The 20,047-nt window shown below is 43.7% G+C and overlaps 1 protein-coding gene across 4 annotated transcripts in view; it reads left to right on the top strand.

The window, feature by feature from the left end:
- LOC105563364 (calmodulin-binding transcription activator 2) overlaps nt 1–16,504 on the top strand; it is a 50,300-nt gene extending 33,796 nt beyond the window's left edge. For 2 of the 4 annotated variants that reach the window (XM_012014901.1, XM_012014904.1), the window contains 11 exons: nt 7,761–7,949; nt 8,117–8,515; nt 8,700–9,491; nt 9,583–9,918; nt 10,030–10,277; nt 10,477–10,676; nt 10,939–11,046; nt 11,886–12,043; nt 12,379–12,881; nt 14,018–14,173; nt 15,417–16,504. In XM_012014901.1, the coding sequence (XP_011870291.1) occupies nt 7,761–7,949; nt 8,117–8,515; nt 8,700–9,491; nt 9,583–9,918; nt 10,030–10,277; nt 10,477–10,676; nt 10,939–11,046; nt 11,886–12,043; nt 12,379–12,881; nt 14,018–14,173; nt 15,417–15,555 (3,228 nt within the window). In that variant the 3' untranslated portion in view covers nt 15,556–16,504. Of the gene's footprint in view, nt 1–7,760; nt 7,950–8,116; nt 8,516–8,699; nt 9,492–9,582; nt 9,919–10,029; nt 10,278–10,476; nt 10,677–10,938; nt 11,047–11,885; nt 12,044–12,378; nt 12,882–14,017; nt 14,174–14,393; nt 14,419–15,416 lie in introns of all 4 variants that reach the window. The other 2 variants (XM_012014902.1, XM_012014903.1) reach the window with 2 other exon arrangements.
- The last annotated feature ends 3,543 nt before the right edge of the window (nt 16,505–20,047 follow it).

Consider the following 20,047-nt stretch of genomic DNA (forward strand, 5'->3'; position numbering starts at 1 on the left):
ATCTATAACTTTTGCGTGCTGGCCTTGCGTGATTTTTACGTCCGAATGCGTGTGCCATGAAAAACTGCACGTGAAAACTAACAATATTCGTTGTAAATCACGAAAACCCTATTATGGGTTAACTTATACAGAAGATGGTAGACAATGGTTTCATACAGGGGAAATGCAAAGAAGACTAATGAAGGAGAAATAAACCCGGAAACTTGCGAATTAAAATGATTTGTTAAATAAGAGCACAATTTTTCGCAAAATTGTAATGAAATCTTGAAACATTCATATTTTATAATACATTTGCAAATCTGTTAAAATAATATCGGATATTTGCACGTGTGATTAAAATTTGTATGTTTTTTAACGACAATTTTTATAGAAACGTATTTTCGTTTGAAAGCAAATTTTTGCCGTCGCAATCGATGATCACGTTTATATTTTACGAGCTTCTTTTGTCACGTATGCATATGTGGGAAAACATTGTAAGCTAAAATATTCTATGCGTTGCTTGACCTATTTCACGATCGCAATCACCGCGAAACGCAATGCACAGAACAATATACAGGCGCTAGGAATTTATAAAGGATCTCAGAATTTAATAATAATGAGCCATGTGCTCCTCGAACAACATCATGCGATAAATCTCGGAAAAATATGTGATATGCTAATGTTAAAACTAATATAACTATGCTAATATAATTAATATTAGCATAAGCGATATGCTAATATAATTAATTATATTACAAAACTCCCAGTCTTCTAAATTCTAATAACAAGTGACGTTGAGTAAACGTCGCGCAAGCTAAAATAATAATGTAACACCCGTGATATAAACCATTTTGCAGTTTTTATAAATTAATGAAACGACACTATAAGAATCTTCAACTGGAATTTAGATTCCATGGGTCCTAATAATATCTAAATAATGTTTCTTAGCATAGTTGAATTGCAGTTGAATGATGTTATTCTTTTATGTTTTAAATCCCCCATCTTGAATCCGTAATCAAATGAAAATGCTGGAAAACGTAAGAACTTAAAAAATTCACGTACTTTGCATCCGCCATTTTGAGTCGGTCATTTTGAATTATGAAAATCTCATAACGGATTCGTAATCAGCGACCCCAGAAACCCTTATATAGAAAGTTTCGCAAGAAAATGATTCAATAGAAAAATGTATGTTTCAAAGGGTTAATAGCTGATATGAAATTTCGGCAAATGGCGTATTATAATATGCAGAGTAGCATCCCCCACGCAGACACTAATTGACGTTCGATTTACGAGATTAATATATATGGTACACGAGATTAACTGGCGTACGCGATACGCGTGAACTCCCCATACAACACAAAAGCTTGCAACAAACATTGCCGCAAGATTGCAACGTTGCATCTGTAATGGTACATAGATATTGCAGAGACATTATTTTACAATATTACTTTAGTAATGTTGTAGCACATTATTTTAAAATATTGATACAATTTTGTTTGTAATATGTATTTTGTTTCCTCACTTTTATAGTTTACTAGAAATGACAAAACGCGCGTTTCGCGCGCGCAGTTTGCAGTTCAGCATTGTATATTTTTAAGAATTGTATACATGCAAAGAGAATTGTATGCGCAACGTCGGTTTAAAATAAAAAGTAATTTTTCACTCACTGATACGACTCGCAACAGCACAGTTGTACATCGTCAACTAGGTATATATGTTCAACTGTAACAATACAAATATGCATATGATTATAGACTAATCATGTAAAATTGAAATTATTGTATCAAATATACTTTATATTTTACATTTAAAAAAATAGGCATTTATTAAAATAATTATATAGAATGCTGAAAAAGTCTTCCTTTTAAATATAAACTCACAAAATTTCATACGCATGGTTTTGTCTCTAACACTTATTCAAATCCTCGTTCGATTCGTTTGAATAAATAAAACGAAAACAGAGAACAGATGCTTTATTTTGCACAAGTATAGCAAATAATGTAAAAATGTTAAACACTCACCTTACGATTGCTCCGCCGTTGCCCGATGCCTCCAAAGCCTCCTCCTCCTCTCAGATTTCCTTGTGGCACTTACACAACACTACCTCGCGAAAATCATCGATCGCGCGAAATTTCCGGCACTCCCGTACGCGATGTGAAATACCGCGAACACACGAAATATTATTAACTTTTGCGTTATCGGTTTCCAAGACTTTCTGTCATACAAATTACTCAAACTAACAACTTGCATTTTTGATTCAGAAGAATAGGATAATGGATAAATCACTTTCGAATTGGCGATATAAAACGCCACGCGAGCGTCGAAAGCATAATCTGCGGTAAAGAAATAGTTATTAGTCCGCAACGAAACGATATTTTGACAATCTTTGTCATTCAATCTAATTCTCGAAATAAATTAGGTGAGCGAAATTTCCAGCGATAAATAGTTGTTCTTAATTGCAAGAGTTGATCGAGATAATTTTCGATTACATTTACATAATGTAACGACGTGCGATAAGCGACTCTCTTTACTTTCTGCCCGTTCGAGTTGCGAAGAACGACAGAGCGAATTACAGCGCGAACGCCAAAGTCGTACAAATTTTTCTCTTTTCCCGAAAATGGAACAGATTGCACGAAATCGATAGATAAAAGCGCGGTGCGTAAACGAGATGTAACCACGACCAAGTACCACGGTTCATATTCATATTTTAGATGAGTTAGTCTCGTGAAATATCTATGTATACGTAGATAAAGAGCCGTCGCCTCAACATACAATTCGTTTCTCTTTGCAAGTTGTAGAAACTTAATAATTAATCGAGGAACGTTACTTGTTACTGATAAAGGTGTACAAATCAATAGCGTTTTATCCCTACATTCGTCGCGATCGCGTATTGGAAATTGATAACGCAAAAGTAATACGATGTACGGAGCGACTCCCGACACTGCCTGCCGGCACGACGTTCGGCGAGCGAGTGAGAGCGGGGCGACCTTCAGGTGAACATTGGCCCGCGTAACGTCGTACGATACCGCGCCGAGTGAAAAACAACAGAAAAACATTAAACGTTGAGAATACGTTGTCCCGCCTACGAAATGGAAAATTCCGTACCTAATATATTACATTACTTTGTTCCGTGACTGTTACTACGTTTTGTGTATCATTCTGCGGACTTATTGGTACCGATTAAATAAACGATTAATTCTGTTCAATTGAGAAAATGTGTCGGAACAAAAATCATTGTTACTTAAATTCTAACTACTAAGATTAGAGATTTTACCTCAATAGTTGGTGTATACAAATGTATATTTCTAAATTGCAAATCTTCACTTACTATGAATTTAAAAGAGAAGTGAAGCACACCGCGCTTCGAGAAAACATATACCTATTATGCATGCATTATATTGCTATGTTGCTGTAATATTACATTGTAATATTTCTGGAGGCGGACATTTTACCGTTGCTGCAAGATTGCAGCAGCGTTTAGGCAATGTTGCAATTTTGCGATAAATTATTGCTGCAATGTTGCTGAAACCTTGCTGTGCTGTTTGGGTCGCGATAGAACTTCTGTCTGCCGGTTTAACCCAATTTTTATCCGGACACATTCCACGATTAATCAAGGCAAATGGACGTGAGCGCGAGCGGGGGAGGGGAATTGTAGCGAAGGAAACGCACGAATGCTCGGTAAAGCCGAGGTCGCGAGTTTTCGTCTCCGAGCGGCGCGGCGAACGGCGGCACGAAGCATCCTCGCTAGAATGCAAATGATCAATTAACCAGTTGTAAATCACTACAGCGTGCCGGGTGTGGGGAGGCTTTATCTAGCCCCGCTGTCGGTACCCGGCCGGCCTAATGGCCGGCGGAGCCGGCGTCGGTCTCTTCCATCCTATTTTCATATGCTCTCCACGATCTCGCCGTACGAAATGCTCCAAAATGGGCAATACGACCGAGAAAGGAGGGACAATTTTTTCCATCTCGCCCTAGCACGGACCCTCGCTTCGAATAATCTTTTTTGCTAGTTGATTTATTATCAGTCGCGACTTGACATGATAATATTATATTGTAATTCGATAACGATTCTGTTTTTCTCGTACTATGTATTTCTGTTACACGGTATATTCATATTAATGTTGATTTTGAGCGAGTTACTATGTGTTCCGATGGAAAGCAGCTCGATTCGCCCGAGAGAGCTCTGTTCCTCAAAATAAACCTTGTTTCATCGAGCGAGGTTTTGTATAGTATCACACCACTTCATAATAATAGTGGGCGCTACTATTATTAAACTGATATTATATTCATTATATCATATAACTCGCCCTGCCCGTTTGCTGTTATCCTTGCCCACCTTTTCCGTTTTGCGATCCCTACGATGTTTGTTATCCAGGCCACGTTCGCCGTGGAACCTTTCGAAAGTTGAAGCTATACCCGTGGGACGTACACGAAGGTATTAAGTAGCCTGCGGATTCCCGGCCACACGGCTGCCTTCTCGTGATTAACATTTGGAACGGAAGAGATAATCTGAATTAGTAATTGGAACTTGGCTAAAATGTTACAGCAACGTATCATCGAGCTCGTGTGCCAATTGATAACAAGAAATTATCTCTTCGCGTAAATTATTTTAAATGTTACAAACTGTATTCATTGCGAGAAGAACGAGAATTATTTACCGGTGGATGTGTATTTTTTTTCCGAGACACATGTTTTCCGTGCGACCTGGACGCGATCATATTCATCTCGAAAATCCAATCTTGCCATGCCTTATCTAAAATGAATGGTGTGTGGGTTCGGTTAGCGCGTAGCGGGCCCAATCAAATGCTGGCGCTGTCACTGCAAAATGTGCGCAAGATACGTGGTCCGACGTGCATGTAGCCCTGTGTCGTGCGGTATTCGGGTTATCCTCAATACCACGTGGAAGATAGCCGCAGAATCTCGCGGGAATTTAATTTACACTTGGCAGATGGATGGTACTTGACGTACAAATGCGGACCGCAGCCATTCTAGCCGAATGTGTGACGAATGTTCGTATTTACAGTTCGCATTTCGCTCATCCAACGTTCTCTTCGCACGTTTCCGCTAAATGTGACTTACAATTATAAAAATGCACTCTTTAACAGCCTGTGTCGATACGTCAAATATGTTAATATAAAATACGTTCATGAAAGTTTTGATGTAAATACTGTTTTACATTGATACATTAGAGAAATAATTACAAGATGTTGTCCCATATAAAATGTGATGGCCCAGTTACATCTCATACGAGTCGACGCGAAAGCGAGATCATGGCCAAGAAATTTAATGGACTAGAGAGAAAGAGAGACAGCCCGCGATAGGGGTTGCTGGTGCTTCTGACAAAAGCTCTAATGACGTACGATAGTAACCTTCGTGAGGAGCGCGATACATATTCCGGCTGATATGCATATTTAGTACCGTTCTATAATCTTCATAGAAATGCACGGGGCACTCTGCCAAATCAGCGAAATTGAATCGGAAGAGAATTTTTAGGTGGAGCGCTTTATTACGTTATTATATTTCAGAATGCCGGATCGAGGTGGCTCTCGCACTCGCACTTCGCATTTCCAGCCGACTTGAAAGCAAGCTCGCCTCCTTGATTAGAATATCCGCGGGAATCGCGCGCATTCATTACGCTCGTCATTATTCCCGGCTTTTTAACAAACAACGCTTATTTCTGAATAATGTATTTCATTTAAGTTCATGTTACAAAGTAATTTAACTTTTAACAATTAACAATCTTTGCACCACCGGGGATTACAACTATTGCAGCGATAAACAGCGATACAATTTACAATTTGAGTCGCTCAAATAATCATTTTCAACAAAACACGCCTCATTACTCTCCGTATCTTAATATTGTAACCAAATTTGAGATATTCTACCGCCAGTAAAATTTAAAATAATTAAGTTGAATAATCCGACACCACTGGCAACAGGAAAACTTCTTTTATTAGCACTGTGCTAATGAAGGAAGTTTTCCTGTTGCCAGTGGCGTCGGATTATTCACTTTAATTGTGTTAATATTGACTTGAAATTTTATTAGCGGCCTCATAATTATGGCTAATCATGGGACACCCATATATTTCACCGCTGCCTATTATTAAATTCTTCAGATCGGTCAAATCGACCCCGGCGCACCGGTTCGATTTGCATTATTGTACGTCAGGTCGCGTGTCGCGGGCGCTCCTGGCCACCTACTTACCGCGCCTTCGGGTGTTAAATTCTTTTTTTCTCCCGCGGACGCCGCCTTTCTTCTTTTATGTCCTCAAGTAGCCTGAATTGCCGATAAGCATCGCTTGTTGTGGTACGAATATTTATAGAAGCGAATTTTGCATTTTTACTCTGATTATGCCCATCGCGCGGGCCCGCCGAGTGCCGCCGATTGTTGCGTGCCGCGTCGGCGCGTGTGTACGTTTAAGGGTTGAAGGGGAAAGGTGGAGTGGGAAGGGCGGGGATTACAGAGACGGAATATCGTGATATACGCGACATCAAAAGTCCTCGCGGTAATTGCATTTCTTAACGTCAGTACCGGTGTTACTTCCTTCTCTAATAATGCAATGCTATCGCGCCCCGTCCGCTTAAAGTTACGCCGAGCGGTTCCTCGCGGCGAAAATCAATAATGAACCGTAATAACCGGCTGTTATTGTTAGCGGCGTGTAAATGCGAATGACGCAACATGCACATTTCGCGTCTCCGCTGGCCGTGCTACGCGTGCGATGTAAGGTATACGGATAAGATATCCGGCCCGAAGACAGTTTCTTCATTTTTCATACGCCAAGTACGTCAAGCGCCGTATGTGTCGCTGTTGAATTATTCATTAGCTTAAGTATTTTTGGTCCTGACAGCTGGAAGGCTGAGAATTTTCCAAGCGAAAATCTCGTTTCGAGAACGCGAGATTGTGAATAATTATTTTGCCGTTTCGACTTGTTGATTACGTCGAGACAATGTAAAGCTAGATTCTTATTCTGTCCATGAAATTTGCATCTTATTATTTTCTTCTGACACATTTAATTCAACGAGGTTAATCGATAAATTCTTAACTGTTTTGTAGTTAAGCTTCCATTTGCCCAAATTAAATTATTCGATAGATGAGTCTGTGACTAGTGTCTATGAATTAAGTCAAATTGTTGAGATATTACTAGGCCACGTTCTCTTGAGGAACATTATTTTCAATGCCCGTGCAAATACATCACGTTCGTCGTTCAATGTGCTCGCGACTATCTATGATTCCATTTCTCCAAAGATGAAAGCACAGTCTGCAAAAGATAGATCAAGAGATACGTCAGCGCGACTTTCGGACTGAAGCCAAATCTATGGAGAAAGGCATATGTCAGCGGAATATATCTAAAATGCATTCCGCACGGCTTTCATAATAAGTTTATTTTACTTGGTTTAGTATAACGTGGTTTACCTTCATTTTAACATTTGACGAGCGTCGAAATATCAACGAATAAAATAAAGGTTTTTTAAATGTACTCTCAGTTTTTCGTTCAAATTTTGAACGCAATAATTTTAAACTTATCTTCAATATAACAACCCATGATAGTAGTAGATTATGAATATCGATCGATACCTGAAGATTAAATGTAAGAAAATATAGTTAAAACTAGGTTCGAATAAAAAAGTAACGATAAAAGTAACTGTTTAATTCGTTACAGTTACTAAAAAAAGTAACGTCGTTACCAGTCTGTAGCAAAAAAAATAACCTGCAACGGTAACGACGGTACTTCCATACCTTGGATATTATATAGTAACTGCATCTATTCTTTTATTTCCAGGAAATTGCCGCCATCCTAATCAGTTTTCAGAGGCACGCCGAATGGCAAAGTCGGGAGGTAAAAGTACGACCACGAAGTGGTTCAATGTTACTGTACTCGAGGAAGAAAGTACGCTACCGGCGGGACGGTTATTGCTGGAAGAAAAGAAAAGATGGAAAGACTACACGGGAGGATCACATGAAACTGAAGGTAATTTTACACTCAAAAGCAAGGAGGAGGATATTGAGCATTCCAAGTGTTTGACTAGTAGTCGCGACCTATTTAAAAATCCGTTTAAATTCCCTTAATAAAGTTTACGAAAGGCATTTTTTTATACGAATTAAATAAATCATTGGATTGTGCCAATTTGATGACAGGTTCAGGGAGTCGAGTGCATCTACGGCTGTTACGTGCACTCGGCGATCCTTCCGACGTTTCATCGCCGGTGTTACTGGCTACTGCAGAATCCGGACGTTGTTCTCGTTCATTATCTGAACGTCCCTTATCCGGACGGTGATGCGAAGCTGGCGGCCCTACCACCCTGCCTCGCGCTGCCGCCAGACAAGAAGGAGTGGACGCGAGACGAGCTAGCGTCGCAATTAAGGCCCATGTTCCTCGGTGGAGATGACGATCCGAACAATCCTCATCTCACGCAGCACTCGAACCATCCCGTCGACATGATAGTCTCTCAACTGCTCGATAGGCAGAGGGCATCCTCCACTACCACTACCAGCAACACTCAACTCGCACCTAGGAGACTTACGCCCGACAATCAGGTATTATACTAAACTTTGCGTCTCACGATACTCTGACATTTCTTAATTCATAATGTATCAAAAGATTATCTATCACAATAATTAAAAATCTTCTTCTGTTTTTCGTTAGAATCCTTCCCGTTATCATTATTTAACGTGATCGCATAGTCAAATCTATTTACCCATATACAATCGCTCGAAATAGGTCTCTTCAACAACGGGAGGTCAACAACAATCGACGACGGCGGCTCCGGCTCCCCGTGTGTACTCAAGACATTCCCATTCCACTCAGAGTCAACAGCCGGCTCCTCTAGTTTTAAGTTTGCAACAAATTCAAGGCGGTGGTGGTCTCCTGATACTTAACAGTCAACCATATCATCATCAGCAGCAACAACAGCAGCAGCAACAGCAGCAGCAGCAGCAGCAGCAGCAACAGTCTCAACAACAGCAGCCGCCGCAGCCACAGTCACAGCAGCAGCAGCAGCAACAGCAGCAGCAACAGCAGAGTCAGCAGGTGGAGATGCAACAGGTCACAGAGCAACAAATTGTACCGCAGACCAGCGTCGACCGAGAACAGCAAACGCAGCAAGAAATCGACGCGCAAGAGAGCATGGACAGGTCTACTGTGCAATCTCTGCCGATGGGCGGTTCCGGCACCGAGGTAACCGATTTCGCGGAGACTCTGGATCTTAGTCAGGAAGACATTCAGAGGACACTGTCAGCCAACATGGTGCCCCCATCGCCGACGCCTTCGCCGGCGGACAACAGCATGATCAATCCGATGGACTTTATCGACTCGTCGGACGACGTGCTGGTCAATCTGGACGCGTTCGACGTGTTCGGCGATTTGCCGGAGCTGCACGACTTCGAGGCCGAGCAGACGAAGCACGAGGAACAGCGCGGTGGTCCCGAGAACGACGTCGGGTGTCATCCTGGTACAACCGTCCATATTGCAGAATATAGTCCTGAGTGGAGTTACACCGAGGGTGGTGTAAAGGTATGCGATTAAAATATTTACAGCCGATCCCTTTTTTTTAGTGAATTCGTTGATTATTATATAGATACGTCTGAGATGAACGATATTTCAGGTATTAGTTGCTGGTCCATGGACCGGCGGTAGTGGTTCCCAGTCGTATTCAGTACTTTTCGATGCGGAACCGGTCGAAGCGTGTCTCGTGCAACCAGGTGTACTACGTTGTCGATGTCCCGCACACGCACCAGGAATAGCGTCCCTCCAGGTGGCCTGTGACGGTTTCGTCGTGTCCGATAGCGTTGCCTTCGAATATCGTAGAGCGCCAACGAGCGAACCTAGCCCAGAGAAAGCTCTACTGGACCGTCTTGCCGACGTCGAAGCACGTCTGCAGGGTCCCGGTCCGCCATCTCCCGCAGCTCATCTGGAAGAGCGACTGGTTGCTTATTGCCAGGTAAACCTGGCAAGAACGACTCGATAGTTCTGCATTGATCATGGAAATCCTTTGTTAGATGCGATAGTCGTAGTTTAATCAATTACAGTGTAAAATATGGAAATATTCCAGGATGCTGTTGTCCGTCCTTGGCGAACTGGAGCGGAACCTCTTCAATCCGGTGGGCCTACCCTCTTGCATCTGGCGGCCGGATTGGGGTACTCCAGGTTAGCCTGTGCACTCCTTCACTGGAGAGCAGAAAATCCTAGTAGCGTTTTGGACGCCGAGGTCGATGCTCTTAGGCAAGATAGCGCCGGCCTTACGCCACTTGCTTGGGCTTGCGCGGCAGGGCATGCCGACACCGCCAGGATTCTTTACAGGTTTGTGAAAATATTCTTGTTGGAGTAACACTTGTTTAAATGATGAACAACTGGATCCACGAAGTTACGAGAGACATTATGACAACTTTATGTACCCCCGCCTTTCGTGTAGCTCGCAATTGCTTCATACCACGAATATATCGATTTTTAATTGACTTGAATTTTTCATAAATATTTGTTGTTGACTCTGCCTCCATAGATGGAATGCTATGGCACTACGCGTGAGGGACTGTCAGAATAGAGCGGCGACCGAGCTGGCCGCGGAGAACGGTCACACGGCGATCGCCGAAGAACTGAATCAGCTCGAAACCCGAAGGCAAGACGAGAGGCTTTTCTTGCGACCCGCCAGCCCTAGCCCTAGGCGGCCATCTCAAGACAGCGGTCTCGATCTGGCGTTGTGTTAGTCTCGTTTGCTATTATATACTGCCCTCTCTTCCGTATACACGCACACACACACACATACACACACATACACACATATTCACGTATTTGAAACACGTATAGTCACACCCTTTGCCGTTTAGTCCCCCTCAGCGCCACTATATTTCCCCTCGTCCAGTTTATAAAGACCGTAGAGTCACAAAAAGGCCGTAAGTCATGCGAGCGTAATAAATTAGGCAACGTATGTAGCATTAAGTGGGGTTTATCGAAAAACACACAGGTGGCTCACCGCTGCTGGACAACATGGAATTGTTGCAAGAAGATGAGTCGTCGTTAGGCCTCAGCGAACAGGGAATGGAGAGCGCTCCGACCCCTCAGGAGACCGTAGGTCCGTACCTTCCTCGTTTCCTCTTCTATTTGTCTGTCTGTCTGCCTGTCTGTCTGTAAAAACTATCCGTAATTCTCTGTCTGTTTTCTGTGACACACCGATAGAAATGGATCGGCCTAGACATATTACCACAATCACGTGGGCTGCGAATTCCGTAGAGATCCTAGCTGAAACTGCGTTCGCCTCCCTCGTTCGCAGACACACATACACACACACGCACACACACGACATACACACACCTTTTACACACACATACATACACGCGTACAGCAGTGTTCTCTTTCTCTCTCTCTCTCTCTCTCTGTCTATCTCTCTATGTGCGTACGAGACAACCGGACTCGATCAGCGACTCCGCTGCCTTTTCTAACTCCTCTGAACTCTTGCAGCTTAAACAATATTGGTGTTGCTTGGCCTTCGTAACCGGTGTTGGATGAATTGCTGTGTAATGTTTAAATTTTCCTAGCCACTGTCTACTGTCGGCTATCGAGGCCTATTCTCGAGCATTGTCCGTATGCAACCTTTCAACGACTATATAAATTATCATCTGGCCAGACACGCGATCTGCCCAGTCGATCAATGTGGAGTATCTCAGCTGGCTATCATCTTACGAAACAAGTAGGAAAGTGCCGCGCTCACCAGTGACTTGTCTGATTCCTCGTGCTGTCAATTCGTGTCGTAGCGGCGCACTTGGTGTTTTTACCTGACATTGCGGCAGCATCTCGATGCATCGTAGAACACGTTCACGGCTTTTAAACCTCGGTGTTGTGATCGATGTGATTTCGGCGGTCTGCCACCACGAGCTTTTCGAATTTGGCTAGGGTGGTGATTCCTTTTTATAGGGGAAGAAGACGCGAGGGTGCTGACATTGGCAGAGCAAATTATAGCGGCGCTACCGGAAAGGATCAAGAGGGCGGAGGGTGATTCTCCGTCTTCTTCCTCGCCACCTCCACCCACGGCGCCTCTGTCACCCTTGGAAGACGCTCTCATGGAACAAATGGTGAGGGTACCGCGCTGATATCGCTATTATAATTGATAATCAGAACGTGGCGAGTCTCGTAGAATCCTTTGTCTTAATCTCTACTTAAATTCCAAAGCTGGTTAAATGTAGATAAGGAATTGCGAATGATTAATTGGAACGTCCCTGAGTACGACACAGTCTTCTGGCGGATACATTCGGAGAGATAGCAAACATTAGCAGTTCGGTCTTGAATCATAATTAGGAGTAAAACTTTTGGACCAAGCCAGGATTGGAGTTCCGACAAATGGAACTTTCAAGCTGCTGGGCTTTCCATTATAAAGCTCTATTTACATGCTAATCGTCCTGCCTTGTAGCCTCTCGACTCCGGGGAACTCTTCGACTCGTACCGCGACTGCAGCGGCGGCGCCGCTTCGGTCTCGGATGCCGACGCCGACGCCAGTCCCTCGAGTCCCTCCAGCAGTTGCTTGACGCCGGACTCGCCGTCCCCGCCGCCCACCACCGCCGATTTCTGCGAGTTTCTACAGCTGCAGCTGCAGCTCGACGGCAACGGGAACGCTCACAGCGGTCAGTACTACTCGTCGAACGGCTGTGGCGAGCGCAAATTGAACGGCATGATCGGCTCCGGGGCCATGTCGGCGGTTGGCGTCGGGAATGGCAACGGCGACGGCAATGAGGCGGATCTGAGCAGACTGACGCTGTCCGATCGCGAGCAGAGAGAGCTCTATCACGCCGCCAGGATGATCCAGAAAGCGTACAGGAATTACAAGGGTCGCCAGAGGCAAGAGGAGGCCGAGAGGCACGCCGCTGTTCTGATTCAGCAGTACTATCGTCGTCACAAACAGTACGCTTATCACAGGTAACTTGTCTATTACTTCCTACTAATTTCATCGACAAATCTTTTATATTCATTCTTACGTTTCGTTTCGTTATATCGTTGTATATCGTGTCCATTCGTATTTAAATTCAGAGAACGGTCTGTCTCGTACCTTTCGACGTTCCTCCTTCCTCCCGTCGTAACATTTCGCATGCCATCGAGCTTCCGCCAACTTCGAAACTCTTAAGAACGAAATGAATCACCCGCTGTCGGACTACAATGGTACTAACTACTTTACGCGATGCATGCGACGTTTAGATACAAATCGCCCGAGTTTATGCGGTGCAAGTGTTATCAGGTTGAACTCAAGGTTGTTAAGTATGACAGATCATTATCTCGCATCGCGCAGACATCGCCAAATTGCCTCGAACTTAGAAAGTTAAATTTCCATCGATATCCCGCTGGTTGAAGGGAGGATGCGGGGGGAGGGGGACGTCTTAATAAGGGACAATTAATAATCGGGGGACAAGACGTACCATTGTGGGCCGACTTAACGACCTCCGACTGAATTAGACTGATGCCACCAAAGTTCGACCCGTGTACCTCTCTCCCGGGGCGAACTTTTAATTGGCATCGTAAATAATTCGGGAACTTTGCGGATTTCCCTGCCTTCGTTACGGTGGCCTGAATACAGAATTAAGTTGGCATTAAATTAATACGACTTTTGCGTCGGTGCTGGAGATCGGTATTCCGCCATTTCTCCTTCCCGCATTCGCCGAGTTATATACGTTAGCGATTTCAACTTCCCATTGTAATGCCTCCGAAATTAGGGATAATCCGACTATATATTATCATCGTAGAATCTTCGCGGAAACGCAAGTCGCGGGAAGTAATGAAAGACGTCGGGCGTGCGGCCAATCCCGGCTATTATTTACCGCGGAACAGAGATCGGAATACATTAATAATAATGACAGGACTTTCATTTCCATTTTTTTTTCATGAGAATCATTTCTCTTCCGTAGCCCCATGGTTTTATGATTTATGCCATTCTAATATTCTTACACGCTGGCGATTGCTCTAAAGTTTAAAGTGCGAGTTGTCTTGCGCAACGGTCCTATTGTCGCATTCTAGAATACTTGCATTCTGGAATACTCAAGAAACCATACTCTTTGTCGCAGGCAAGCCACGAGGGCAGCGCTGGTGATCCAGAACAACTACCGAAATTATCGCGCGCGGCCGGGCTCGGCCAGCGCGAGGCAGCAGGCTGTTCATCAGCAGGCGGCCCATCAGGCAGCGAGGAAGATCCAGCAGTTCATGCGGCAGTCCAAGATCAAGTTAGTATCCCCGTATGTACGCGCGGGTATGTGTGCGTGTGAGCGTGTGCGCGCGCGTGTGTGTACAGTGCTGCATTTTCTGTTGCAACGATGTGCACGCACATTAGTTAAGTAGAGAACTTCTTGTTAGCGCACAAAAGGCTTTTTATCGTACTAAAAAAAAAAACGGACAAAGTGTAAAAGTTCTAAAGTCCCCCTCTTCTGTGTGTCACTAATGCAGCTTGTCGTGGGACGATTCACGACCGGTAAGTAAAGATAACTTAATAGGGCGATTGTTTCGGCAAAACAATGCTTGCTTATCTATCTCACTCTTGTTCCTATCTTTATCTGTGCCGGAGGGAATTAACGCTTTCGTTGTTTCCCTCCTCCCTCTCTCTCTCTCTCCCTCCCTCCTCCCGTTCTCTCCTTTCTCTCTCTCTCTCTCTCTCTAGACCTGCACTCTGTTTCATCACACACACTGATTAACGATGTCTATATACCGGAAACTAGCATATACATGGTTCACACGTTTGACGATGCTTCATGTTTATTGTTTAAATGTATAGATATATTATATTTTGTGTCTTTACAACAAAATCAGCTTAACAACGTAGAGCCAGCGGATTGCTCGACGGTCACTTTGCCAATAACTCGTGGACGGATTCGTCGAATCGCGCGTTTCAATGTGAATAATTGAAAAATGTGCATTTACATTTTGCTGCGGCTTCCGTATACATTGTAATTCTAAGTGCCGGTTGTTCCCGTCTTTCGGTAAATTAACTAATAATAGTTAAATCATATGTGTGTCTTTGTTTTTCTTTCAACAAAGATAAGGCATATAATTTAATTGTTAGCTCACCAAGAGGTTGGGAAAATTGGCCCTAAGTAATTGAAACATTTCCTCGAGATGTCGGAATTAATATTAATTTTTCAATGGTAAATATTCCCGTCCACTGAATGAAAGAAAAGACACTCAATTCATACGTCTGTTAATTTAGAAACAATTGCAAGACGCGTGGTACATACTTGTTTACTTTTGTTTGGAAAAGACAGATACGTATGTCAAATGATATTCGGACAATGCGATTTTTAATGAAGTAATATTGTCCATCAACGAGTTACCGCAAAGTATCAAGAGGAGCGCTTACCGGTGCATCCATTTGCCTTCCGGTATATATTGCCTGGATTATTCGGTGTCACGTATGCACCCACGCGTAAGCGATGCGTGCTTTTACATAAAGCCTACGTTTCTGCCCTGAATCAGACTGCAGAACGCCAAGGTCGTCGCAAACGGGAGCGGGAGGCTGCCAGCGGTCACTTCACGAGCGGCTGCTGCCCTCCAAAGCTCGCCCTCATCTAGCCCAGGGGCCAGCCTAGTAGCCGTCAGCCCGGGGGTCACCTAGTTGACTGTCAGTCCAACGGCACGCGGAGCAGCGGCGACGAGAATTCGGTAGCGAAATAACACGGCCGGTGGTGAGAGCCGTTGGCGAACGACGCCCCGGATCGGCCATCGTCACGCTCTGAGGGAGTATGCGAGGTTGTTAACGACGACTATAACTACTACGAGAGGGTACCAGACGTACGACACGGATGATATACGACTTTGCTCTCTGCGTCTCTGATTTGCGTACCCGATGGTCAACCAACATCTAGTCTTACCTGTCTTTCAATCTTTTGTCCCCTTACATCAATAATTGAGTTAACACCGCGTCTCATCCTCGACCGCTCGTTCTTTTCGCTTGTATCTTACGCTATTACTCTCTACGCGCCCCTGCATTCTCCTCGAGCGAGCATTAGTGTAGCAGAAAATAGGCGAACCTATCGTAAGTGAGTTTGCTGAAAACCTATAACGAGATCGATCGACTGAAGAAAGCTTGTAGAGTTTTACCTTTCGCTTAAGTAAGATGTAAGGTGTATATAACTGACGTATCTCTCCAGGAGTACGAGGTCCGCTTGTTCCGACACATACGTTGATTCCTTGCTACATTGCGACAACATCGGAGTTGACGAGTCGTTCCCGTGATACTTTATCAAGTCCTTGCGTGCACCGAGCTGAATCGCACAAAATCGTTGTCGCTTTTCGTAGGTTGAAATAGTTCGCGAATTTACTGCTGGCAGATCTTTTTAAAACGAAACGTTTCTTCAACACGAGGCTTTTCACAAGTGTAGACTTTTTTCTCCTTTGATGACACTGGTTGACGTATTCGAAGCCTTCTTCGGGGACGAAGATCGCGTAAACTGAGTCAAGCGCAGCGTGCATTTTTAATTATAATTGATATCAAATTCACATAAAATTGAATCAATTTCGATACCGCAATTTTTTTAATATTCGAAATAAAATATGAACATTAATTGAAGATTTTTTTATCCGAAAAGAAAGCTCTGTTGACTCGTGTCATCAATATCGTACTGCTCGCATCGACGCAAGAGATTATCGTTAATTTTTTTCAACATTATTACATGCACCGTATAATCGTACTTGCATGGAGAACGATTAATATTTTCCAATTTGTTTTACACGGACACGTTCTCATCGATTTTCCTAAAATTCTAATTGAAACGTTGGAAACAATTCTAATCGATTTAGGCGGAACATTATCGAGGAGGGATAACGCCTGTGAAGAAAAAAAGAAAAGAAGAGAGCGGCCTCGATTGAGGAAGACTTATCTTACGTTCACGGGAGAACATTGTGTTCGAGCTTCTCCGAGATTCTTTCCCAGTTTTTTTATTCGCATGTCGGATTTCGCATTTAGCTGACGCTAACAGATGTTTAATGAATGAATGAGCGATCGGAATATGAAGGGGCATCGTGAAATTGATTTTACAAGTAGTAACGAGTTACACTTTGACAATTATAAATTTTGAAACGATGACAAATTTGGAAAACGTCAAAGACAAAGGTAAAATTCTGAATGCGGATACAGAATATGTTACACGAAATTAGATTTTTATTTTGATCGATTATTTTATTGCCTGTATATTTTTACGAGAGATAGTTAAATTTAATTACTATAATACGCGAAGCTGGGCACCGCATTTCTATTATACAGCGTAAATCTGAAAGCGCAGCATCGAGAATCTACTGTACATAATTGCGATGAGAAATTATTGTCATTTATCATGTAGCAGAAACGATCTCTTTCGTGTACGATATTTATTTTGCCTGAGAGACGCAAGGTGAACAAAAAGGTCTATACTTTGATTTTAGAAAATTTTAGAGAAAGCAAGAGAAAAGAGAGAGAGAGAAGCAGAGCGAGAGCGGAGAGAGGAAAGAGCGAGAGGGAGAAGGTATTATTAAAGAGGAATTAAAAGAAAAATAGAGAGAAAAGAGAAAAAAATGAACGGGCCCTTCGTCCAAAGGGCGCAATTTCATCCACGGGCTGTGCTAGTCACAGTATAATCAACTTCGTAGAGTTACTTTTTAGAACGTAAGCTAGTCGATTACACATTGTTACAAAAAAACTACCTACCGTTTCTCTCTCCGATAGGGGATTTTTTAAAAGGTTCTCTAGCGTAAAGATATAATTAGCGGTTAAATTAAGGGCGTAGTTGATTGCGGACGCGCGCGATCGCGCGCGCTTGCACGGCGCGCGAAGGGCGCGATTGTCCCGGCGTTCAAAGTTTTGATCGGGTGGACAAACGTCTATTGTGATAAATTAATGGTGATCCAAGAAAGTATTTCCGCGCAACGGGACAAGGGGGAGACGGAGATGAAAATCCACGTGTCTCCGACGTACGTCTCCGTGTACGCACGCGGGAACTCTCGCCGAGATGTGAAAAGAAGGGACGGAGGCAGACGGAAACACAGACAGACAGACGGATAGAGATCTGAGAGATAACTGGCGTGCCGGTATTACGTCGTGCGGGATCTGTCGGGGGAGTAATGTGTCGATACCGCGCGTCGTAAATGTAAAGGGTGCTGCGGATTTTCGAACTACCGAACTTCTTCGAGACAGTAAATCAACCCATATCGACCCTCTCCCCTCGGGGTGTGTTTCGCAGACTCACAGCGGGTTGTGAGATCTGATGGAGCGACGTAATTGCGGAGCGCGAGGTGGAGTATTACCACAATATATATTGTACACATGAGTCAATTCCAACGAGCATTTTCATGCCATTAAGCTTAAAGAGTTATTAGTTATTAAAAGGAGGCGAGGCATGCGCGGGAGGTGAGAGGCGGGTGCGAAGGAAGGAGGAGGAGGAGGGAAGGGAGAAGGAAAGAGATAACAAATTCTTACACTCTTTTAATCATTGTTAATTAATTAAAATAATCACGATCCTATCGAAATACTTAAAAATGAGTAAAATAATAATAATAATTATATAAAAAAAAACTATTATATATATATTCATATTTTTGCTTATTACATATTTAAGAATCTAATTAAACGAGAGCTAGCGATTATAAATGTAGCGGGCACGAAGGGCGTTAATGATAACGACGTTGACGATGATGATGAATAAAGTCTCAAGTTAGGGATAATTCTAGTTAGTCGGGCTTGTCGTTATGCGTGGCAATCAGGTTCCGAATTTAATAATTAATGAAGAAAGGCACGTGCGCGGTCTCGGCGGAAGAATCCTCGGTGCAATCGTACGCAACCGAGGACGGGGTGTGCACTGTCGCTTTTCACCGGGGTCTCCGCGAGACAAGCCGAATACAATATTTTTTACCCGCGGAACGGCGGACAGGGATGGCCGATACCGCGCGAGATTTCCAAAGTTTCGCCGTTGCTCCACATTCATTGCATAATTAACCACGTACATCGAGGGCAAGCTGGGCGACGGTAATCATTAGGCCGACGGCCAGGTGACGGGCGGAGAAGGGAACGAGAAGGGTGGAGGCTGATGAGAGAAAAAAAAAGAATAATCTTAATTAAAAAGACATCGCTAGGGTAGGCGCTTCGATGAATACATAAACTTTAAAAGTCATTTATAATACAAATTATTCTCAAAATATAAAGAAGTTTAATAAGTAAAGGAGAAAAAATTTTTAAATTCTATGTAAGGAAGCCAAGAGTCAAAGACGACTAGATGATAGGAGCCGCATGGCCTAACTGCTGCCACTTTAATTAATTAAATAAATAATTATAACTTTATTACTCAATTAATCTCGATACAACAGATGCGAAATAATGGAAAAAAAAAGAAAGAACCTATAACACACTCTATCTCATGCCACTTTTCAAACTACTCTCTAGATGCAGAGACGAATCAGTAGATATATTAATAGCGGACTATTAAATGCAAGATTAAAACTAACAGGAATTAATTCTTCTCCTAAAAAAATCAGGAACGATCAAGATTCACGCTATAGATTCGAGATATTTCCAATTGTCCATTACTCCAGAATCGCACGAGACATACGCGCGTTTATTCGAGGTCCGCCCGCACGGTTTCCGCTGTCGCGAGCCCGCCGGAATCTCGCTGCGGCCCTATCGCGAAACCGTGTTACGAGAATCGCGTACTCCCCCTCCGGAATCACGGGGACACGAAAGGGCGAGTTCCGATGCCGCGAATCGGAAGTACGCTTCGGCGTCTCGGGAAACCGGAATACCGCGGTTTCGAGGACCGCGAGCGCGCGATCGCCGAAGCGGAAGCGGTTTCGCCTCGTGGCTCGGGCATCGCCGACACATATGTATCTCTCGCGGAAACTCTTGCGTATATTTTTTACAAAATAGGAAGAAAAAAGAAAAAGAGGACTGAGAAGAAGAATCGAGAAAAATTCAGCACGCGGTCATCCGGCGCCGATCGCACGTGGCCGGGGCACGGGCTCGCGATCGCGCGGAACATGCGGCGCGCCCCACGCGCGTTTGCACGCGTCACGATGTCGAAAGGGTCGAAACGATCGGGTCGGTGCCTATCACAGTTTGTACAGACACCGGGGGATACCAGGAA

Source organism: Vollenhovia emeryi, unplaced genomic scaffold, assembly GCF_000949405.1.
Source record: "Vollenhovia emeryi isolate VEMERY1.0 unplaced genomic scaffold, V.emery_V1.0 DF939177.1, whole genome shotgun sequence".
Classification (NCBI taxonomy): Eukaryota; Metazoa; Arthropoda; class Insecta; order Hymenoptera; family Formicidae; genus Vollenhovia; species Vollenhovia emeryi.